This window comes from Ursus maritimus, unplaced genomic scaffold (genome assembly GCF_017311325.1).
Source record: "Ursus maritimus isolate PB19 unplaced genomic scaffold, ASM1731132v1 scaffold_2, whole genome shotgun sequence".
NCBI classification, from domain to species: Eukaryota; Metazoa; Chordata; class Mammalia; order Carnivora; family Ursidae; genus Ursus; species Ursus maritimus.
Genome location: NW_024424452.1, coordinates 63,282,661 through 63,308,577, shown reverse-complemented (window position 1 = coordinate 63,308,577; position 25,917 = coordinate 63,282,661). Strand labels below are relative to the sequence as shown.

General features: G+C 38.2%; 1 protein-coding gene across 1 annotated transcript in view; it reads right to left on the bottom strand.

The window, feature by feature from the left end:
• FMN2 (formin 2) overlaps positions 1-25,917 on the bottom strand; it is a 357,463-nt gene that overhangs the window by 52,489 nt on the left and 279,057 nt on the right. Inside the window, exon 12 of the mRNA XM_040636046.1 lies at positions 20,064-20,115. Coding sequence (XP_040491980.1) covers positions 20,064-20,115 — 52 coding nt within the window. The remainder of the gene's footprint in view (positions 1-20,063; positions 20,116-25,917) is intronic.

Genomic DNA, 25,917 nt, shown 5'->3' with positions numbered 1-25,917 from the left:
TCCTCATCTGCAAAATGGGCATTAGTAAATCCTCTACCCTTTCTTGGTAAGAATAGTGTGAGATGTGGGGGGCTAAGGTCCCCATGCCCTCCCATCCCTGGTCTCAGGTAGAGAAGACAGAACCTCCGTGTCTGGGACAATCGTAATCAGAACGAAGCTTCCTTCAAAGGCAGGAGTGACTAATCACAACCAGGTCCATGGAAACCCGGATTTCACGGAGGTAAGTTCAGAAATCTGAGGCTGGAGAAAGAAAATAATAATAATCAAACAATATCTGGCATTTCAAAAATGCACTCTCAGTGCTCAGATAAATCTCAGCGTCACTAGGCCAGCGATACTTGTAAGCTGTCCGTGGCAGGTGGAGAGCTGCAGAGCGCCGTCATGCTGAGTGGCATACCTTGCTTAGGAGAGCGAGCGGGGAGGCTCGCGGCGTTGAGGAGGAAAACAGGCCCCACCACAGAAGCACACGCAAACTAATTAGACTCTCTGGCCTCCTGACATTTTTGAAGACATTAATTAATACAGCTTGAAACCTAAAGAAAAATTATCCCATTTCTAGTCCATTTCTATAGGGCCTATCTCTCATGATTTCTGAACATACCAGGGGGAAAAAAAAGTGCCACCAAAGAGACAGCGTTGTAAGGTGATACAAGCCACCAGGTAACTTTGACAGCCGTCCTGTGTTCCGCTGATACCCCCCTATGTCTTTAACTATTGGTTCTCACATTCTTTCTCATCCGGAGGCAACATGCCCTTCTTCTCCCAGCAATGCCGGTCAGGACCTACTTCTCTTGGCCATTCCTAGGTCCATCTTAAGCCCAACAATCCAGGAGGCGGGTTGGAGTGGATGACATACCATATTCCATGATGAATCAGCAAACCAAGGTCAACCTATAAGCACTCACCATTAAAATAATTTGGCCAGGGAAGCTCTCAGTTCTTGTGCTACTATTATGACCTCCAGTCTATCCTTCCTCACTGACAGACAAGCTTATCTTCCCAAGTACAAGCCCCCCCAGCCTCACCTCCCTTTCTTCTTGTACCTATGTCCCCAAGGATTACAGTTCTGTAACCCCCACCACTGACTGGCTCTATCAGCTCTATTCTCAAGCCCTGTGGATTCCTGCTTGTTTGGGGGTGGGAGATATATTTATAGCCCCACATTTTCTTTCTCCAATATGTTTTGTTGCTGTTTTTTTCTTAATAAAAGTAGAGCTTTCACTAGATGATCCCACGTCACCCATAATGTTCTTCAGTGGAATCCCTACAGTTCCCTGTCTCCAAACCCTCCCAAATTCAGGGTGTCAAGAAGGGGAGTCTTCTTACTTCTTGTCCTCCAGTGCCCTTCCCAACTGCTGTTTCACCATACTGAGCCACACCTTTTTTGAAGTTCATGACATCACTCATAGTTACTCAACTCCTTTCATGATTCTCCCTCACACCCACCAGCAGTTAGATCACAGCTTTCTTCTGTTTTGTGGCCACTGTAATAATTTATATCTCCAGGTGCCACCATCGAAAGCTATTGGAAAAACCATATTCCATCCGGTCTCTCTTGTTCTGTTCGTTTGCAAACTTCTGATAAAAGCAATCTGCTCTCAGTTTCCACTTCCTTAATTCTCTTTAGCCTACTGCAATACAGCTTCTGACCCAATTATTTAAACTGGGTCAAGACTCAAAGACAACTATTTTTGATAAGGGTACGAATTGTTTCCCTATCACTAAAACAAACAGATATTTTGTCTTTAGCTGTACACTGTTGGGCTTTCCTGCAACCTTTGGTTTACAAAGACCTCTAACACAATGCTCTCCTATCTTTCTTCTCACTGTTTTGAATTGACTTCTCTCCATTGCGTGCTCCCTTTCCTCTAAGAGCACCTCAGATGTGGTATTTTGGGGAGGGATTTTGGTCATTTTTTTTCATGGCTCTGATCATTTGGGGATACAATCTCCTTGGGTGATCTCACGCACTTGCATGGTTTCTGCTTCTGTCGGATTATACTGGTGATACACAAGGTGCAATCACCAGCCACCCTGCATTGCTGAGCTTCAGACTCAGACTGAACCAAATATTTAATTATTTCTACCAGGTTGACTTATGCATACCTCAAGCTTTATACTCTCTCCATCTCAGCTTAGAAACACCATCTTAGTGCCCCCATCAGAAATGTGAGGGTCATTCCAGAACAACCCCTGACTAGCACATGAGACAACAAACAGAAAGAGCTCAACAACTTTGCTGCAGAGTAAAAAACCACACCGGGTCCTAAGATGTATACTTTCGTACCACAGCAGAGGGAAAACCAGGTGTTCCTGGGAGAAAAACTACAGGGCAAACACAAAGGGACTGCCTGTCGAGAAGAATAGTGTAAGACTTCTGAAAAGTAGAAGACAAAGAAATGATGCCTTTGGGTTTCTAAGAGCAAAGGATTTTCAAGTTAGGATTCTATGTCTAGGCAAACTATCAATTAAGAGGGAAGAATACATTTTTTGAGAAAACATCTGAAAACATGTTGTCTGAAAACATCACCTTGCAGACAACTTTCCTAAGAAGTACATACTTTAGAATGTACTCCCTTTTCCAAAAAAAAAGGGAGCGGGGCAGGGTGCCCAAGAGAAAGAAAAACAAAAATCTGAGAAAGAGAATCCTAACAATGGAGAGTAGCTGACAGCAGTCTCATGATGAATCTGGGCAGAAGGCTCAAAGAAACCCACGCAGACTGAGTCAAGAGGATGCAGAGCTCAAAGAGAGAAATAAAAATAAACGTCATAGATTGCCAGATACGTTTGACCATGTGGAAAATACTATTGGGAAGGCCTTTTGGACGTATGGTTGAGTATTTGAGAATTAAGAATGGGCTCAGAGAAAACTAAGCAAATGAAAAGAGTAACTCTAAACTTCAAGAAGAAAAAAAATAAATCATATAAAAAAGAAACAACCACACCACACAATCTGATAGACCAGTGACTAATATTGAAATTGTTGATATTAAGCAAACACTAAAGCATTTACTAAAAATTGCAATATGAAGGTTAGAAGAATAAAGAAATGGGATGGGGATAAGAGTGAACTAAAAGTTCATTACCATTATTGTAAATTAATAGATAATGGCTAAATTAATAAACAATGAGCAAGCAGTACAGGACATGATTGAGAAATACGGCAGAAAATATCAGAGGAGGGGTGCCTGGGTGGCACAGCGGTTAGGCGTCTGCCTTCGGCTCAGGGCGTGATCCCGGCGTTATGGGATCGAGCCCCACATCAGGCTCCTCCGCTAGGAGCCTGCTTCTTCCTCTCCCACTCCCCCTGCTTGTGTTCCCTCTCTCGCTGGCTGTCTCTATCTCTGTCGAATAAATAAATAAAATCTTTAAAAAAAAAAAAAAAGAAAATATCAGAGGAAACAGCTAAGAGAAATGCAAGAGGGAGGAGGAGAGGGCAAGGCTTTTTTGTTATAAGCCTTGTGCTACTAACTGAGTTTTTCAACTATGTCCACGCTTAAAATTGAGAGAAATAACAATTAACAAAAAGTGAAATGAACTAGAGAGGAAGTATATACTGGGAAAAAATATGAGGACAACAATATGCTGGAAACACTTTCCTAAACTAACTTGACTACTATGTGTCCTTTGCAATTTGTTACTTAGTAGAACACCAACAAACAATGATTCACTTAGAAATAAACATTGATATTCTGAGGGTATGATGTTTACAAACTTCTCTCCATTCTAAACCCTATAAATATTTCCCAATATTTCTTCTCATTAAAGTTTCTATTTTAATGTTTATTTCCTTAATCCTTTTGAAATTTATTTGGTTGATGAGGGCAGAAATTTAGAAATCTTTATCTACTTCCAGCAGAACCTCATTATCCTAAGGTTAATTTCCCCTTTGAATTCTAAGACCTTGTGTCATCATTTCAAAATGTCTTCATTTTGCTGCTCTGTCACTGACTGTCAATTTTTTAGGTTGCTAGATTTATCCATTGAAAAACTGCAGACAAAACTTTAAAGGTAGTATTTTGCTTCTAAGCTGGAATCTAAATTTTTCTTTTTTAGAATAGAATTAAGAAATAATTATTTTTAAAATGCTGGTATCTTTCTAAGCCTTTCTATTTTTTATATCAGCTAGCTGCAAACTTTCTTTCTCTCAGTCTCTCTCTCTCTCTTTTTTTTCTTTTCGTACATTATAAACTACTATTGGGGAGGCAGGATATCTCATTCTTCATTCACTGTCCTTTAAATCTTATAATTAACATCACTCAATTTACTCTGCCTCAAATGTTAAACATTATACTTGAAATAAACTATCAAGTTCTGCATTTCAACATTTAGTTTTCTTTAAAATTAGTTTTTAATTTTTTTTGTCAAAAGAGCACTAGAGTAGGTACTTACTGCTTTAAAAAAAATTTGCATAAAAATTACTTAGGTATGCATTTCCTTATACTACTAGTACATTTCGACCTTGAACTACATGCCAGATTATGGGGGGAAGTGCCATTGTCTTAAATCAATATAATATTTAACAACTGCAAATTTAGCAAACCAATAAAGACATTTATCACTATTCAACCTCCTACATGTCTTCCTTATTTTCTGGGCATTTCCATTAAAATACTACAATGCAAGATAATTTATGGAGTTTACACAATTATTACAATGCTGAATAACTGTGTACACATTATCAGGGAGGACAGGGAAGGGACGCTCCCCTACCTCTAAGTATTTATATTAGGAAATTAAATCTCATAATCCACTAAAACAGAAGTTCACATTTCCTATAGGCACTGTGTATGAAAAGTCTCTAACCAGTATGAAAATGTAAAATGCCCTATGCAAATACGTACCCAAACTATAGAGGTTGCTATTAAAATGAGGTTGAAATGCTGTAAGCCTATATCTGAAAACATGGGTTAGCCACTTAAAATAGCAGAGTTGATAGAACACATATTTCAAATAAAGTTGAGAGGTTTGGAATATTACCTTAATTTATTCCTATCTAACCAGGAATATATGGGATGTAACTAAAGGGAAGAAAGAAAGATAAGTTGCATGAGCTTTGAAAAAAATGAAACCTACACTTTTTGTTTGTAAGTAAGAGTAGAAATTAAAAGGTCTTTAACACAGATTTATAAAATACATATGTCAACCTACCAGGTCCTGTTTCTCCAGAGACATGACTGGAGGATCTGAAAGACTTTAGAGGCAAAGCTGCTCGGTTTTAGAGGGTAGACTTGGAGGTGAAAGGGGTTTTGATCTTTTTTTTTTTTTTTAAAGATTTTATTTATTTATTTGACAGAGATAGAGACAGCCAGCGAGAGAGGGAACACAAGCAGGGGGAGTGGGAGAGAAGAAGCAGGCTCATAGCTGAAGAGCCTGATGTGGGGCTCGATCCCATAACGCCGAGATCACGCCCTGAGCCGAAGGCAGGCGCTTAACCACTGTGCCACCCAGGCACCCCTGATCTTTTTTTTTTTCTTTTGGTAATATCAGATATGCGATTCGCAGTTGAAATGTTAGGAACAATGATTTTCCGGTTCTTGTTTTTAATGGGCCTATATTTTAAGTTCTCTAAATAACTGACTACAAAGTACGTCTATTACCAAAATGCAGTCTTGCTTGTGACTGTCATTGAATACTCGAAATGAAAATCAACCTTAAAAGAGTGAAGTCTACATCTCAGGTTATAAGAAAATAACATGGCTAGGACACTTACTAGATACAACACCCTCGTCTAAAAGAAAAAATACAGTAATTGTTGCAATGTCTTTACCATCTCCAACTTCTGGTTTTCTCCTTTTTTTCTATCTATTAAACTTATTTTCTGATCTTTTATTACCTTTTCATCCTATGCTGTCTTCCTGGTGTTTTCTTGACTGTGAGTAACGCAGAGTCAAGAATCTTCTGGCCTAGTTCCTCACACACTCTTTTAGATCACTCTTGAAAACCATGTCGCATATTCTCTTTTTCTTTAACTTGATTTCAATATCCTCAAGTCAAAGAATTTTGATCAATTCATGAATTTTTTCTCAAAAACGCTCATGATTTTATTGCTAAGCAATGTAAAGACTACAAACAAAAATAAACAAACAAAAAAAAGACTTGATGAATTATTTTGTAAGGATATGTTTTCATAACATCTAAAAATAATCCCCAGTCACTTTGAGAACTGTTTTAGTGGGTTAAATAATATACAATAAGGTTTGGCAACTTTCTGGAAGTAGAATGCAAAATCTACATCTATTCACACTAATCTAGGGTTTTATGTGCCAATAATAATCTTACTCTTTCAAAAATTGGTATAGAGGCAAATTTCCACACCACAGGATTACCAGAGGGATTAAAATATATTTTCATTGCAAATATGCAAATGTTTCTGTTTAGGAGACTGTGTGACGGGGAGTAGGAGTGTGACCTTGTGGTCTCACCCAGATGGGCTGATGTTGTTTGGGGGAGGAAGTAGAGGAGCTGTGGAAAACCGTGGACCATTAAAAGGAATTGCTGTTTGAAAAGCAGAAAAATGCATACTCTTTGGGAAAAGCTGTGTTTATTGTACACACACTGCATGTTCAGCGACTGTGTTAAATACAATATTTATAGGATCACACCGACTTCTCACAACAAATGAAGAAAACCAAGATCAGAAAGACTAATTCACATGCCATGAACCTGAAAGTAGTTGTCTTCCTCTGTGACACTTTCTGCACATACACAACTTCAGTGGGGCCAGACAGACACACGTATGCCCCTCCTCCACCTCTGATTAAAAATCCGCAAGGTAAATGCAGCTGTAATTTCTCCTGGCCTCAGTCTATAATTATGTTGCCTTTCAGAACAAGTGGTGTGCAAACCAGTCAAAAAAATTCTTAATGCTATTGTTCACATAAGTTTACCCATATCTGATGCAAGCAATAATAGGAAACAAAAAATGAGACGATATGTGTTTTAGGACGTAGAAGTTCTCACACACAAAAACTCAGTTTATAAAAGCTCATTCACTATTCACAAAATTATCTCTTTCAGCCCTTATTTTCTTATATTGCTGGTTATTAACTTTAGAAAACTTGCCTCATCGATAGCCCGTGCTGGGGCAGCCCATGTCACCTGTCTAGGAGTCAGTCGGTTTCACCCTTTTGAGAATTTGCAAGAATCACAACAGAGAAAATTCAAACTTGAGCCATTGTTGGCAAGTCAATGTGATAAACATCGTAAAGTAACAATAGTATCAAGTAATTATATCATGCTAATTCTGTGCTAGGCTCTGTTCTGGTATTCTCATTTTAGAAATAAGAAAATTTTAGAAATAAGGAAACGGAGGTATAGCGAGTTCCAATAAATTTCCCCAGATTAAACAAATTTGGGGAAAAAGGGTAAACGTGGATTTGTTAACCATTCCACTACACACCTGGCCGGGGACAGGACCCTCCTACTCCTGAGGCTGCTTACCATTACCGTGGGCTCTGAGAATCCCTTTGGAGGTATGACTTAATTTAAGGTAGTTCTCTGTAATGTGTAACCAAATGAACCCTCTAATAACTATTTTTAAAGCAGATTTAACTTGCCTAACGAAATGTGTGTATAGATAAAGTCACCTAGAACAGTTTCGTTTTCTCTTAGTTTCATCTACCCAGAAAAAATCTCTTCCTCCCTCTGACAGTGATTTTAAGACTACTTTCGTTCAACTGTTTTCCTCGAATCTACTGTACTAGAAGCATAGTTTCTCAAACCATACAACCCTAACAGATTTGAGTCATGATACTACAAATACACCTGCTACCTTGAATTAACCCCCACCATTTCTACTTCCTATTTTCTTTTTTCTTTTTTTTTAAAGATTTTATTTATTTATTCGACAGAGATAGAGACAGCCAGTGAGAGAGGGAACACAAGCAGGGGGAGTGGGAGAGGAAGAAGCAGGCTCCTAGTGGAAGAGCCTGATGTGGGTCTCGATCCCAGAACGCCAGGATCACACCCTGAACCGAAGGCAGACGCTTAACCGCTGTGCCACCCAGGCGCCCCTACTTTCTATTTTCTAAAATATAAAACATCAGTGGTCAAAATAGCATAATCTTTCTTTCTTGCATTATCTTCACCCTCCCCACCCCTGTAAGAACATAGGCGTCAGCATCCCCAGTGATAATGTGCTGATTCCATTACCGTCCTTGGTTAGGATAAACCTTTAGGACTTTTAACTTCTATCAAGTTGGAGAATGTAGTCTCTGGAAAGACTTTAGTCTATTCAAAGCCCAAATAGATTTTTTGGACATTGGAATGCAGAAGATCTTCTCAACTCTACAACAGGGTAAGTTTCTATTTTGAAAACAAAACTTTGCAAAAGGGCAATAACTCTGTGATGTGCTTTTTTCCCCGTCATAATTATCAACCAAAATTGAAAGGAAACATAACAAAGTCTGCGGGAGAAGGTCCTGAAGTCCTTCTATTCAGAATACACAAAAGCTAACAAAAACTTTCAAGACAGACCAACACCTACACTTTTTATAAGTGACAAAGGCCAGCAAATCTGCTCCAGGTGTCATAGGCCCTTGCATTATTAAAAATCAATGGATTTTATAAAAATTTAAATCATGTAGCCACAGAAGAAAATCCCTTTGTATAAGAAAAGTGCCATCCCTAAACTTTACCCCCTGGCCTGAAAGTAAAAGGTATGCAACACAGCGTCTACCACTGATCCTAGGAAGCCCTCCTCCTACGGGTAAACCTTCTGGCAGGATTTTAAGTTAGTTAACCAGAAATCCAATGTGGAAAATAACAAACTCCGACTTTGTTTTACTTTATCAATATTGTTAAGAGAATGATGTAATTGTTTGGGGGTTTTGCAAAGACATTCCATGTCACTTCAGTTTTAATACCAGCCTGGAGCCTGCCTGGTCTGCTAGCACAAGCCAGATAAACACAGACCTGTAGGCTTTCTATTCATGTCCGGATAGTTACTCAGAAAGATTCTGGAAAATATGCCTATTATGAACTAAACATTTCACTTTCATTTTATCCATGTGCCAGAAGTCCATTCCTTGGATAAACACTTTACAAACTGACACTCTAAAAGTCACTAAACATGATAAAGTATGTGTGCATCATTTCAGGATGATTAAATATTTTCTCTCCCATGACAAATGAACAGCTACATACTATATGAAACGATTGGAACCAACATTCCTTTTCTTTCTTTCCTTTATTTTGTCTCTATTTTGCACGAAAGATTAATTTTCCATTTCAACTCATTCGTTATGCAATCTTGGCTTTGGTAAAATACCACTCAAGCAATATTACACGCAGAAATAGTATTTATTTTTTTAAACATGTGATTGAAAATTCTTTCACAAATGGGCTTTCTTTCCCTACTATTTCTCACCTTTTATTACTGGTTGTTTCCAATTGCCTTTGTTATTATTTATATTAAACGGGGAAGGGAGAACTAGTGTATTCTACTTAAAAATTAAAAAAAAATAGATCAGTAGTGTGAGGTACATTAAGTGCACGTTAAAACCGTACAGTCCTTCCTCATCACATCACAATGCCAAAGCAAGGCACATTGATTTATAAATTCTGTATGCACAATTATAATCATTGCTTCTCTACTTAACAAATGCACTGGTGCCCACTTAAGATTAGATTAGTTACAGTCTACTCTTTCTCTTGTCTTTAGCTCCTGGGATGGGAGTGCGGACTTTCATTCTGAAACACATTTGAAAAACAGAACTTTACATAAAAATTTCAGGAGGATATATGTCCTATTGAAAAATACAAACATCTTTGAAACAAATGTTTTAATCTGCAAGAAAAATCCCAAACTTCCTAGAAAAATGACCTAGTCCTTTTAAAATGAAGAAGGGGTACAAATTACTTTGTTTTCCATGACCCACATAAGGGTCATAAGTTAATTATACCTTTCTCACCCTTTTTTCCTTTATCTGGAACATCATGTAAATTAATTGACAAAGGTAAATTATCTAATGTAATCATTATAATTCAAATCTTACTTTCGGTCTTTCCATCGGCTTTATTAGAAATTTAGTGAAACTAAAGGGACTGATAGCTGGAACAAACTGTTTCTAAAATCTGCTCTTTTTCTATTTCAAAAAGCCAGTTTCATCATAAAATATGTATTTTACCAGTGGAACTTAATAAAAAAAAATTCTAAGAAAAACCTGAAGTTCGCCACAACTTACAAATAAGGATCTCTGAGTATCAGAAGCCAAGTTTATAATCCCACTCTCATTATTCTTTAAATAGAGATATAAAGGAATGGCCATTTATTAGACAAATCCAGAATCCCTACGTTCCCTCCTGTGAATTAGGACAGACACTGAGTAATTCTGTGGGAAAATAAAAACAACATATTTGGTCTGGTGATATTTTTCCACAATTGAGGAGAGCTGCTTACGTTAATTAAAAATAAAATAAAAGCAGAAGCTGAAATAAACACATACAGCGTGTATGCAGCCAACCTTGACAAGATTCTGCTGAAATCCATCTTGTACTACAATACGATAGTTTGGCTGGCCCAGCGAAATCATCTGAAGAGGACAGTATGTTCATCCGATTTGTATTTGGGTTTTGGGTAAGGTTCAAGAATCATCTGCTCAGTTGTCTTACTTTCTGGGAGAATTGAAGCGTTCAAACTATTTATTCAAAAGCCATACATTTTTGTTTGTGCGAAATAGGAACACAGCCCCACTTCTCAGATTAATCACAAAAATGTGTGAGTAAACAGCCAAAATTAGCATATAAAACTATCATGCTAACAAATGGAACATGAAAAAAAGTCTGATTTGCTTTAAAAATATACTAACCTAGATATTCTTTTGAATATTTTTATTTTGTAAGGAAATCATAAAATGATCCCCCAAACCCATAATATTCCATTATAGAAAAAAAATTCTAATTAGTACCTAAAGTTAACTTATCCATTTTATTTATTTATTTTTATTAGTATGTTCAGTTAGCCAACATACAGTACATCGTTAGTTTTTGATGTAGTGTTCCAGGATTCATTAGTTGCGTATAACACCAACGAATCAGTATATAATTCCTTTCAAAGCATGTTGATTGTGTTTGTGTAGTTTACAAAACATTTTCATGAACACACTTTTCTAGTGAAGGTCTCTTCCTAGCCTCCCTTGAGGGAACTGGAGGGAACTTTGTATATGGCAAAGAGTAAGCAAGGTGTTCCGTTCCCACAGCCTGAGAAGACCGAAGGCAGCATGAGGTTATGCGCTTTCACACACAAGGACGCGGAGGCCCGGGTACTTCGTGGTTTTTCCAATTGCAATTCTAAGGTAGAGCTGTCAGGGCCCTGCCCACCACCCTGGCATGCTTTCTTTCTAACAACCGTAGCGAGTGCGAGAAACAGGAAAGTTCCATCACAATAGAATCCTCAAGACACTTGCAGCCCAACTCAGCTATCACAATGACCTGTAAATGGCGCTCAACTAGTTCTAACCCTGAAAGCACAGACGTCTGTCACTGACTGTCACTGGGCCTCTTGTGAGGGGTGCAAAGGGAAACTAAGATGTCTTGTGTTGGGACGCCTGGGTGGCTCAGTCAGTGAAGTGCCTGCCTCCGGCTCAGGTCATGATCCCAGGGTCCTGGGATCAAGTCCCGCATCGGGCTCCCTGCTCCGTAGGGAGTCTGCTTCTCCCTCTCTCTCTGCAGCTCCCCTACTTGTACGCATGCTCTCTCTCTCTGAAAAATAAGTTAAATCTTTTAAAAAATAAAATAAAATGTCTTGTGCTGTAACAGCATCGTTGAGATAAAAATAGAACCTCACAAAGAAATTCCTTTGATTAAGATGCTTTCAATATATTCATATAACCAAACCTTCCCTGTGTATTTGCTGCCTCAAGGTCGGAACATGAAAACGGTCAGCTTTGCTGGTACTTACTGCAGAGCAAGTAGAATCACTGTGCGTATATACCATCTTACCACCAAAATGGACTGCTGCCAGCTTCATAATATGACACATAGAACATAATAACCTGTCATCAACAGAAAATGAAGGACGGACGGGAGACTGAAAAGCTACCTGCCCAAATACACATTCCTGGTTCATCTCTCCTCTCCTACAGGGACTTGCAATGAACAGAGATCAAACAGAGAGTAGAGAGCTGGCATTTTGTTTTAAATTTGGGTTTTTTTTGGGGGGGAATGGGGGGTCAGGTAGAGGGGTTTCTGCACAAAGAAACACAAGCCAAAGAAACTGTAAAAGCCTGAGGCCTTGGGTTCCCAAGAAGCTGACACTGGTAGAGAGAAGAGTTGGTGATCTGCTGGGATGGGAATGGGGTGGTTTAGGAGATGGCCGAGGCCTCAGGGCTGGCAAGGAGACCCAAGACTCTAGAATCTGGGTCAAATCCCCCAATCCCTCCGCCGCAGGAGAGGAGCCAGCCAGCCTGGCTGAGTGAAACCCCTATAGCCCGTCAGGAAGAGACGCTTCTGCCTGCTCGCATATGCAGTTCCAGGAAAAGCAGTGGTGCACCTGAGGCTGGCGTACTTCCAGACTGCCAGGCACGTGCGTGATTTTATTTTAAGCCTAGCTTCCTAAAAGCTGCCGTGGGTCCAAACAGCCATTGCTCAGCAAATGATCGGTCAGAGGTTACACCGAAGCCCCTAGTGCCAGGGAGGCTTGTATCATTTGCCGATGGATCTGGACGCGTCCTGGGGAACGTTTACAAGTCTTCTTCTGACTGCTTGACCATTTTTGCTTGTTGCTCCTTGTATCCTGGAGCTGTGAGTGTCCTCTTAACTGCTTTACACTAAGACCTCCATTGTTTCAACAAATATTTAGGCATGGAACTCTTTCCTCTGTTCCAAATACAGTCAGTCTTCTCAGACAGAGCTGCACACCTCGGGGCAGGATCTCTGCGTCTCTGCACAGGAGCTAAAGTTAGAGGTGAGACAGTGGCCCACGTGCCCCAAAGTGAGACTTCTGCTCTACAAGCAGAGCTGAGATGGGTAGCCCTAGTCTTCTTGGCTTGCACTTCCTGTCTATACAGATCCCTCATCCTAATAATGGTCAGCTGGGGCAAACAATTGGGGGCCCAATATTCTTGATCTGTCTCCCAGGGGGGAGAGCTTATATCTTGCAAATTGGGGCTGGGTTAAGGAAAGGAGCCCCTCCTCCCTACATCTTTAGTTTAGGATAGAACTTCTGCAATAAGCTGTAGTTGGCAGGATGAGCAAAGCTGGCAGTCTGCTGACCCAGAGTCAAATAATAGACGGGTAGCCAGGGAGAGGGTACCTGCATGGATTAGAGCTCCGAGAGCAGTTTCCGTAAGACTGAACTAGAAAGAATGGGTTCTGGGTCCAATGCCACAGACTTCCACCATTCTTGCCAAGATGAAGTAGATGGTCTTGAATGAATGATTCTCTGTTTGCTGGATGCCCTTAAGAGCATTTTCTAGAGACGTTAAGTGATTGTTTTACATAATTTCCTCCAGTTAAATGTTTGTTTTTTGGCACAAGAGTTCATTCTGGAAGTCAGTGTCCTAAGCTCAAGTATTTTAGTAAAATCTATAAGATGAGGGATATATATATATATAATCTAATTAGTTTGAATTGATCTCCACCGAATTTACAATCTAGGTATTGTCTCTCTTATTTCACAGATAAGGACAGAGATTAAAAAATCATGGTAAATCCGTGAAGCCACAGTGCCAGCACTTTGGAGCGAGTGCAAATACACGGAGGTGATGCCAGAATCTGTGTTCCGTGACCACGCAAGGCTGCCCAACGTCTGATCCAATGGAGACAGCGAAGAACGTGAATCAAACAAATAAATACACGGCCTGGGTCTGAAATCTGTCTGCGGTTTCTATCACTACCACCAAACATCTTCCCATTGCTAAGATAATAATGTGAAAACAATATGGCATTAACATCTCCAAACTAAGCACCTGGCCAATATTAGCTAACTTATTTCTCACCTCCAGAGTAGGTACGATTACCCTGAGTTACAGTGCTGGCCCCAATCACAGAGCTAACACATGAGAAGCAGGATTTGGACTCCAAGTCCATCAGGCCACAGTTACGCTGCCTTCCTGAATAGAATTACTATTGATCGCTGACCCGGTCATGTAAGATTGCTATGAACACGGAACAAAGATTTATTTCTTTGAGAAATGTTTCATACCATTCATAATTATTTTTTATTATTTTTTAAAGATTTATTTATCCATTTGAGAGAGATAGAGCAAGCAAGCAAGCGGGGGGAGGGGCTGAGCGGGGAGCCCAACACTGGGCTCGGTCCCATGACCCATGAGATCATGACTTGAACCCAAAACAAGAGCTGGACACTTAATGGACTGAGCCACCCGGGCACCCCTTTATTTTTATTTTTGAATTTCATAATTGTTTAATTATAAAAGATGGCTCTTTCACTAACAGTTTGGTCATTAGGCAGTTTTTCTTTCATGTAACTAACTGAAATTTCTGTTTGTCATCATTTAAGGACTTGACTTTCTTTTTTTATTCCAGTATAGTTGACATACAATGTTGTATTAATTTCCAGTGTACAATATAGTGATTCAGCAATTCCGTATTCAGGGCTCATTGTGGTAAGTGTACTGTTAATGCCCTTCACCTATTTCACCCGTCTACTGGCCCACCTCCCTCTGGACACCATCGGTTTGTTTTCTACAGTTAAGAGTCTGGTTTTTGGTTAGTCACTTCTTTTCTTTGTTTTGTTTCATAATTTTACATATGAGTAAACTCGTACAGTATTTGTCTTTCTCTGACATATCTCACTATGCATTATACTGTCTAGATACATCCAGGTTGTTGCAAAAGGCAAGATTTCATTCTTTCTTGAGTAACATTCCATTGTATCTATACCACATCTTCTTTATCTGTTCATCTATCAATGGACACATGGGCTGTTTCCATAATTTGGCTATTTAATAATGCTGTAATAAACATAGGGGTGCTTATGTCTTTTCAAATGAGTATTTTCATATTCTTTGGGTAATTACCCAGAAGTGGAATTACTGGATCATATGGTAATTAAATTTTTATTTTTTTAATGACCCTCCACAGTAGTTGCACCTGTTGGCATTGCCACCAACAGCTCATGAGGATTCCTTTTTTCTCAGTATCCTTACCAACACGCGTCTGCTGTGTTTTCGATTTTGGCCACTGTGACCATTGTAAAGTGATATCTCAATGTAGTTTGGATTTGCACTTCCTTGATGATGAGTGATGCTGAGCATCTTTTCACATGTCTGTTGGCCATCTGGATGTCTTCTTTGGAGAAGGGTATGTTGAGGTCTTCTGCTTATTTTTAATTGGATTGGTGTGTGTGTGTGTGTGTGTTGAGTTGTATGAGGTTTTTTTTTTTTAAGATTTTATATATTTACTTGAGAGAGACAGCATGAACGGGGGGCCGGGGGATAGAGGGAGAGGGAGAAGCAGACCCCCTGCTGATCAGGGAGCCAGATGTGGGGCCCCATTCCAGGACCCTGAGATCATGACCTGAACTGAAGGCTTAACTGATTGAGCCACCCAGGTGCCCAATATGAGTTCTTTGTATATTTTGATACTAACCCTTTATTGGATAGGTCATTTGCAAATATTTTCTCCAATTCATTAGGCTGTCTTTTAGTTCTTTTTTTTTGTTTGTTTTAAATGTTCCTTTCTCTTCTATTTTTTTTTTCAAAGATTTTATTTATTTATTTATTTATTTATTTATTTATTTATTTGACAGAGAGAGACAGCCAGCGAGAGAGGGAACACAAGCAGGGGGAGTGGGAGAGGAAGAAGCAGGCTACCAGCGGAGAAGCCTGATGTGGGACTCGATCCCAGAACGCTGGGATCATGCCCTGAGCCAAAGGCAGACGCCTAATGACCGTGCCACCCAGGTGCCCCAGGCTGTCTTTTAGTTCTGTTCAATCTTTCCTTTGCTGTGTAGAAGCTTTTTATTTTGATGTAGTCTCAATAGTTTATTTTTGCTTTTGATTCCCTTGCCTCTGGAGACAGATCTAGAGAAATGTTGCTATGGCTAATATCAGAAAAATTACTGCCTGTGCTCTCTTCTAGGGTTTTTATGGTTTCAGGTCTCACACTGAGGTTCACAATCCATTTTGAGCTTATTTTTGTGTGTGGTGTAAGACAGTGCTCCAGTTCCCTCCTTTTCCATGGAGCTTTCCAGTTCTCCAAACACCCATTTGCTGAAGAGATTGCCTTTTTCCCTTTACATTATCTTGACTCCTTTGTCAAAGACTAACTAACCATATAGTCGTGGGTTTATTTCTGAGCTCTCTTTTCTGTTCCATTGATCTATGTGCCTATTTTTGTGCTAGTACCATACTGTTTTGATGACTACAGTTTTGTAGTGGTGTACCTTGAAATCTGGGATTGTGATACCTCCAGTTTTGTTCTTTTTCAAGACTGTTTTGGCTATTCAGAGTCTTTTGGCATTCCATACATATTTCAGGATTATTTTCATTTTATGAAAAATTCTGTTGGTATTTTGATAGGCATTGCACTAAATCTGTAGATTGCTCTGGGTGGTATAGATATTTTAACAATATTTGTTCTTCCAATCCATGAGCATGGGATGTCTTTACATTTGTTTCTGTTGTCTTCAATTTCTCTCATCAGTGTTTCATAGTTTTCAGAGTACAGGATTTCACCTCCTTGGTTAAGTTTATTCCTAGGTATTTTATTACTTTGGGTACAATTGTAAATGGGACTGTTTTCTTAATTTCTCTTTCTGATGCTTCATTATTAGTGTATAGAAATGAAACAGATTTCTGTACATTGATTTTGTGTTCTGCAACTTTACTGAATTCATTCATCAGTTTTAATATTAAACTCCAGTGGTGGAGTCTTTTGGGTTTCCTACCTACAGCACCATGTCTCGGCAATTAGTGAAAGATTTATTTCTTCCTTACTGATTTAGATCCCTTTTACTAATTTTTCTTGACTTATCTCTGTGGCTAGAACCTCCAGTACTATGTTGAATGAAAGTGGTAAGAGTGGACATCCTTGTCCTGTTCTTGTTCTTAGGCGAAAAGCTCTCAGTTTTTCACCATTGAGTATGATGTTTGCTGTGGGTTTTTCATTAATGGCCTTCATTATTTTGAGGTATGTTCTCTCTAAACCTACTCTGTTGAGGGTTTTATCATGAATGGATGTTGTACTTTGTCAGATGTTCTTCCTGAGTCTATTGAAAAGATCATATGTTTTCTATACTTTCTCTCGTTGATATGATGTATCGTGTTGGTTGGTTGGTGAATGTTGAACCACCCTTGCACCCCAGCAATATATCCCACTTGGTTGTGAATGATTTTTAAACATATTATTAGATTCATTTGCTGAAATTTTGTTCAGGATTTTTGCATCTGTGTTCATCAGAGATACTGGCCTGTAGTTAGTTCTCTTTTTTCTGTAACATCTCTATGTGGTTTTGGTATCAGAGTAATGCTGGCCTCATAGAATGAATCTGGAAGTTATTCTTCCTCTTCAATTTTTGGAATAGTTTGAGAAGAACAGGTATTAGCTCTTCTTTAAATGTTCAGTAGAATTTGCCTGTGAAGCCACCCGGTCCTGGACCTCTGTCTGTTGGGAGTTACTTGATTACTGATTCAATTTCATAGCTGGTAATAAGTCTGTTCACATTTTCTGTTTCTTCCTGGTTCAGTTTTGGTAGGTGATACATGTTTCTAGGAATTTATCCATTTCTTCTAGGTTGTCCAATTTGTTGGCATATAATTTTTCATAATATTCTCTTACAATCCTTTGTATTTCTGTGGTATTTGTTGTTATTTCTTGTCTTTCATTTCTGATTTTGCTGTTTTGAATCTTCTCCCTCTCTTGTTGATGAATCTAAGGTTTAAAAATTTTGTTTATCTTTTCAAAGACAGCTCTTGGTTTCACTGAACTGTTCTATTGTTGTTTTTTGTTTTTTTGTTTTTTTTTTTACTTTCTAGGTAATTTATTTCTAATCTCTATTATTTCCTTCCTTCTACTGGTTTGGAGTTTTGTTTTTTCTTCTTTTTGTAGCTCCTTCAGGTGTTAGGTTAGGTTGTTTATTTGAGATTTTTCTTGCTTTTTGAGTTAGGCCTGTCTTGCTGTAAACTTCCCTCTTAGGACAGCTTTTGCTACAACCCAAAGATTTTGTACTGTTGTGTTTTCATATAATTTTTTATTTCTTCTTTTATTTCCTGGTTGACCCATTCATTGTTTAGTAGCACATTATTTAACCTCCATGTATCTGTGGTTTTTCCAGAATTTTTCTTGTGGTTGTTTTCTACTTTCATAGCATTGTGGTCAGAAAATATGCATGGTATGACTTTGATGTCTTTGAATTTGTCGAGACTTGTTTTGTGGCCCAATATGTGATCTATTCTGGAGAATGTTCCATGTGCACTTGAAAAGAATGTGTATTCTGCTCTTACAGGATGGAATGTTCTGAATATGTCTGTTAGACCCTTCTGGTCCAATATGTCATTCAAAGCTATTACTGTTTCCTCATCGATTTTCTGTTTGAATGATCTGTCCATTGCTGTGAGTGGGTGTGATGTCCCCTACTACTATTATTGTATTATTATCAGTTACTTCCTTTATGTTTGTTATTGGCTACTTTATATATTTGGGTGCTCCCATATCGGGTGCATACTTACAATTGTTATATTTTCTTGTTGGATTTTCCCTTTATTATTATATAGTGTCCTTTTTTCTCTCCTGTTAACAGTCTCCGTTTTAAAGTTTATTTTGTCCAGTAGAAGTATTGCTACTCCGGCTTCCTTTTCACTTCCATTTGCATGATAAATGCTTTCCTACCCCTTCACTTTCTTTCTTTCTTTTTTTAAATAATTTTTTATTATATTATGTTAGTCACCATACAGTACATCCCTGGTTTCTGATGTAAAGTTCGATGATTCATTAGTTGGGTATAACACCCAGTGCACCATGCAATACATGCCCTCCTTACTACCCATCACCAGTCTATCCCATTCCCCCATCCCCCTCCCCTCTGAAGCCCTCAGTTTGTTTCCCAGAGTCCATAGTCTCTCATGGTTCATTCCCCCTTCTGTTTACACCCCCCCCACACACACACATTCTTCCCTTCCTTCTCCTACCAATCTCAACAACTAAAAACGTGATATCTGTTCACAGAATATACAGAATCTTGCCTAATAAAGTAATGGTAAAGAACTTCTCTAATCAAAATTCTTCTTCAAATGTAATCATTTCTTTGGAGAGTATGATGGTTAATTTGAATGTGTCAGCTTGGCTAGGTATAATAACCAGTTTTGGGTCAAACATCAATCTATATGTTGTGAAAATATTTTTAAGATGTGATTCACATTTAAATCAGTAGACTTTGAGGAAAGCATGTTACGCTGCATAATGTGGATGGGCCTCATCCAATCCGTTTAGGGTCTTAAGAAAAAAGACTGTGGTGACCCTAGTAGGAAGAAATTTTGGAATTCTGTCTCCAGAATGTCCTTGGACTCAAGATTGTAACATTAACTCCTTTCAGGCCTTTCCAGCCTGCTATGGGCCAATTCCCTAATCTCTCTTGGTCTCTGCACACACACGTACATCTTATTGGTTCTGTTTTCTGGAGAACACTGACTAACAAGAAGAAAGGGAGAAAACTGAAGCAGAGAAACCGAGAGATTTGTGAGATATTTTTCTATGCTCACTCATTCATGATTGCAAATCTGCATACTGAAAGTAAAAGTTTATGCAAGGGAAGCTCCTGGCTTCCTACTTAAACTCAATAGTTCCCTATAACCAAACTCTTCACCCTTCTTTCTTGAAACAGGTTCCTGCTATCTTCCCTTCTCTCGTACTTCCACAGTCCTAAATCTCATCCAAAAGAGAAGGTACTCAGGTATTCACAATAATTTGGTACTTAACACATTGATACATCATCCAGTCATAAAAATAAAATTCAGAAATTCAATATAATAATAAAGTATTTTTTTTCTTTTATCCTTGAAAATAAAAACTGAGCTAATGTTTCCTTGAGATAAAACATACTAATAAGTACTTTATAACCCTATTCGAGAATAAATTTTTATATTAAAGTAATTTCTCACCACTTATGAGTCTCTGTCAGGGAGTTTTCCTCTGCCTCTTGATCAATTTTAGCTGAAAATGCAAGAAAAGAAAAAGAAATGAGTTACATGATAGCAATACTATCTTAAGCAAAATACGATTCAAATAATATGAAATATATTTTTATTCATTAATTCAATGCATTCCAGAACAAGTTTATTTTAAATCTATAAATAAATATGATTAAATAGATTATATTTAATTTTCATTAAGTTAATAGTAGGTACCAACACACATAGGATATATAATGAATTATAAATTTAAAATTCTAAGTAATTCCTTTTTTCTAAGTAATTTCTTTAAGTCAGTCACATTAACCTGAGAAAACAAAATAGTAGTTAATTTCATATTCACAGTAAATGTGTTTGTCAAGGATTTAAATGCTAATAATTCATTAAAAATAATTCTCTCAAGCAAAGGTACAGAAACTAAGTCAAGAAACTAAATAGAAATGGTATGTGACCTTGACCAGTGCTCTCTGCACAGAGCACAAGGGAACAGATCCAAAGATTATTCCTACAGGGGTACAAGACACTAACATTTTCTACTAATTAAAAGTAGGGAGGCAATGGTAAACTCATTTATTTGCTATCATTTTTGTTTAAAAATAAATGGTAGCCTGACACAAACTCAAAGATCAAATTTGAGAAAGCTATTACATTACTATTTGAAATTATTAAAATAACATAGGAACTCCACCACATAAAATAGGTGTGGCAGTGACTTTTACATTTTTTGACCAGCAAGCATTCTAGGAATTTATGTATTACTCTAAACACACCCACACACATAACTGACACAAAAGTTTCAAAAATACTCTTACTTCATGCAGCACTCTCTCATATTTTTAGTCCATTCTATCAGATTTCAAAGTGTAGTTGTGACCCACTAAATTGATTTCATGCTTCACTCTTGGTTTGTTAAGACACACTCTGAAAATCACTGAGTGACAGGACAAAAAGTTAAAAAAACTCAATTAAAGAAAACTAGAACTAGTGAAAGAAGAAGTTGCCTTTTTATGATCACTCTCTTTTAGGTCACACTCGTGACCATTTGGAGGAAGGAAGAGACAAAGTGGAGGTGGGCAAGTTGATCACAAAAAAATTGGAAGTGTGCATGAAATCAAGCCCATGGTCACTTGAGAATCGCCAAAGGGTCTCTATCACTGCTTAAAACACACAGTCCAGCTTGGGCTGGTTACTGTTTTACAACCTCAAGTGTCTGTTCAAGGTATGTACAGCGTCTGCAAAGCAATGCTCGAGGGCCACAGGCCGCTCTTGGCCAGGACTGCCAAAGTTGACAGGGATCGCGTGAACTGGCGGCACGGAGTGTCGTTCCCTTTCCCGTGTTTGCACTTCAGCTTGTCCACAAGAACTTACAGGTCAGTCGTGAGCCATATTAAAAAACAGAATAAATGCTCCATGAGTTTACTTTGAAAAGGCTCCGGCATGAACATATTGACTTATAAAACCGGCTCTGGCTGCCTCGCTTAATAATGGTTTGCTTCAAGAAGCAATTCTAGAGCCATACAAAGTGTGGACAAGGGGAAACAACAAAGCACCAACGTGCGTGCCATTTTCAGGGAGGACAGTCTCCCAACTGCCCACATGTGTATATTTTTTCCTTTCTTAAAAATTGAGATTAAGACTGAGATTGGAAGAAAATTTCTGGATTACGTTAGAAGAATCAAGTAAATGATTGATGAAACTTAAAACGTGCCAGAATGAGATGTTAGAGATCCGTGTTCTATTCCTGACTCTGCCACTAAAATTAGTGCCGTAAGCTTAGGCAAATAATCTGTTAACATATATAAAATATTTATCATAGCGCCTCCAATAACTAGCAGAGACTAAATAAACGTTCTTTGAAAATGTTGGACTTTAAGCTGTTGAAATTTGTAAAGTGATATAATACATAATTATCTTTAATTGAATAAATACATCAACGGCTATTTTATGATGTTTCAACTTATATGCAGATAAAGGAAGCACATACTTACAGCTTTTCAAAAAGTGTAAGCCCCTACTTTGTGGTGAGCGGAATGAAGTGAGTTTCATATGTTCATTACGATTCCTTTTGATGTGTACTAAAACAGCTCTTGCGTTACTGCATGAGCAAGTTTGGCTGAAAAAACTTTCTAATCCAATGTGGCAAAAGACTGGATCTTAGCAAAGGAACTAAACATAAAAACAGACCCCCTTCCCTGACCTAATAGCCATATTACAACCATAAAACCAAATTGGAATAGCAGAGAATCCTTTAAAATGCTCTATTATCCATTATTTTTACATAATTTTGAAGCTAAGAGGATTTGTGTATTCAGAGTGTAATCAGCTTTGATAAACAGTCAAATGAGAGATCAAAGCAAGTGCATTAGAATACACATTTCAGCTCTTGATGCAGAGTCAACAAGTCAATGAACTAGACAGATTTTCCTTTGTATGGCAATCTTAGAAACAAAAACGTTCTGAAAAGTTGGGGTGCAATTCAGTTTTCTGGGAACACTGAGATACCATTTTCCAACATGCTGCTTGTATAAACACTCCATCAACATTTTGTTGTCATGATTCTTTTAAACATGCTTATTATGTTAACTCAGTGACAAACGCAGGATTCGGTTTCTTTAGTTAATGAGGATGAAATCTACCAAAGTAAACTAAAATGTAATTAAGTTAGTGAAAAGTAAGATATCTTTTAGAAGCGAAGTAAGAATAGCACTGCCGTTCGTTTAGGGAGTACTCGGGCGAGTCACGTGTGGTGACCAGAATCTGAGACTGTGTTTTTCAGTCCGAGTCAAGCCTTCTGACAGGCTGTGGCCATCTGCGTGATAGACACAGCTTTTCAAGCCAAAGCTGAAGCTGACAAAGCAATAAGATTATTTTTTATAAACCACGTCAACATCTTATTGCTAATTCTTTTATTCCCTGACCTACTTTCTCAAAAACATAAGTATTGTTTTCGGGTCATTCCTAGCGGCACAGAGGACTTTGTGACTCGTTCTGAATGTCGGTGTCACTTTTAGCAGCAGTTTCCTATATGTTTACAACCTACTGTAATAAACTTTATAATAAAGTATGCAAAATTGGCTAGTAAGAGATACAAATGTTTCCACTTTTCTATTTAAAGTAAGATCAATTTTCCCATTCTTTATAGTACATGGTTCATTTCTTTTTTGACCTATGAAAGGAGGATGGCACACTTCTAGTCATTCGTGATAATGGTAACTACAGAAAAGTTTTTAAAAGCATTGAAAATAGACAAACAGGTTCAAGGTTTGGTTTGGAGTGATCTCCATGCGGTCATCCGATCATCCGAGGCTCCCGGTGCCCAGCTGCCCAGGAGGACTCGACTACCTCTGACATAGGAGTTGCCGGCACTCCTGCGGGACACCACCGTCCAAAGGCCTCCCCGGCCTCAGATCTCTGGGAAGTGCTTCTCCCTCATCACGTATGAAAAAGCTACACTTCCTTGGCAAGGTTCTTACCACGCAAGCTCTTGTTTTCAGATCCCATCAGGGTCAGTGCTTGGGATTAGAACATGAAATTCAGTTAGGCAGACCTGCGTATGAATTCTCGATCAGCCACTAAGTTGTGTTAGATTTTAATAACCTTACTAATCACATTGATTTAATAATGCTTCTTTATCATTAAAATAGGGTAATAATTTCTTTTTCATTTTGTTTCCTAATTACATAAGATATAAACTACCTGCAGCCTAGGTAATAATTGTTCTGTCATTCTTTCATTCTTTTCCTCTCCACATTACCATGACTATAAAAAGGGACTAGGATATGTTACTTTCAAAAATGCAAAAATTTCTCCATTGTAGGATCACCAAATATCTTCTTAATGCTTCTACAGATAGAACCCAAATTCAGAATGAGGCTTAGATATTGTTAAAATAAAAGTACCTCCTTATATCAATATAAAGATGTTATGGGCCAAGAAATATCATAGGAGACTCAAAAACTTTCACAAAGATCAAGGGACAATTCTGTATTTAATATCTTTTGTTTTTTTATTTCTACTTAATCTGTGTGTGTGTGTTGTGATTTTCTTGGGCCTATAACGGAGAACTCCCAATGCTTATGGTACCAGCAGAGGTTAATAGCTTTTCAGTCCTTTCTTTCGAGGCAGAGAAGGAAAGGAAATTGCTGTATGGAATAAGACAACACCTTTTGTAAATTTAGGGAAAAACTACAGAAATCCAAAAGATAAGATGAAATTTTCAAAGGCTGCAATGTTCCTCTAAAGCATACATTTTTTTACTCCATATTTACTACGGTAACCACCCTATCTTGATATCTGAGTTCCACGGCCAAGAAAATGTCCTGAGACTGGATATACTGAAAACAGAATTTGAAGTGGAGAGAAGAGAATCGAAATGGTGAAATAAAGCAATCAATCCTGTACTGATATTAGAGGGAAGAAAAGTGCAATGCAGTGAAAATAGCGAGTGGTTTGTACTGACAAATAATCTCTGGAGAATATGAGGAACGCACATTAACAGACCTAAAATCTAAAAGTGTGGAAATAAAAGGACCTTGCAGAACCAACTGCTGCACTTCAGGGGCAAACTGGGTCTTAGATATTAATCAAAATATTGCAATTGTCACAGCGATGGCTTCCCTCTGCTCCCCAAATCTCAAAAGCTAGCGATTTGTGATTTGAGGCAGAGGAAGCTTGTGGTTAAAACCATATAATAAAAGAAACACCGAACTTTCCAGGAGGCAGCCTTTATTTACTTATTTGGTTAGTTTCCCTTCCCCCTCCTTTCTATTTATTTATTTTAGGGCTAGGGCATAAGATTACCTTTCAGATCCAGTTCTAGCAAAGAGACCATTGTCAAGGACATTCCTAGGTCCCTAAACATGCAACTGGTTAAAAAGTGTTGGAATGATTCTGTTTCAGCACTTCGGCATTCAGTGATCACTTCTCCAACAGCACTAAGACTTCCTCCCCCAAATCTCTGCTTCCACAAATATTTTCTGGCAGTTGTTGTCCTACTAAGTTACTATTTTGACCCAGTGATTACCGTCTGTAGTCGCTCGTCTGGCTCCAGACTCTTTTGCAATGTTAAATATTTCTGCTGAACTTGTTCCAAATGACTGTAAGCAGAGGCACGGAACGGACGCCCTTTCTGATCGGGAGCTTTCATGAGGGAATGCCACATATTCCCAGGTAATTGGAGACAGAGTTGCATTGAGTAATATCAGATGGAAGGCAACTTAGAACCCTTTCATCTGCTTGTCTAGGCTCTAAATCTTTTTTGCTATTTTTCCTTTTATTTAAAGTGTTAACTAGTTTTTGTTTATAATTAGCTATGAATGTGCATTTCAGTTGCTTTTAAGTGTAGCCAGTATGGGTTATTTTTTAGACAGATGCAGTGCCTTTCTTCTGAGTCATTTAAAGTTGTCATTTAATTGCAGATATATTGCTTTGGTTTTGAGAGTTTTGAGACACTGCTCTTTTGGACAATGAAATGAAAGTCAAGTAAATTTAGGCAGTTTATATATGTCAGGCAGTGGATGAATATCAGAATTTCTTTCCTTAGATAGCAAAAGAAATAACTAACTCTTAATGCATTCCTTCCTTGATGCTGCAAATGTTCTTAGGACAAGAAAACAAACGCTGTGGGATATTCCTGGGAAGAAGAAAAACAATATCTACAGAGTATAAAATTACCACTTGGCCTTTGCAATAATTCACAGCCAACTTTGAGTTAATGCGAAGGGTTAGGAATACCTACTTTGTACATAAAAATACATACCATTTGTATCCCTAGAAACATAGGTGTGCGTAAACATAATGACTAGGTGCTCACTATAAAAACTCA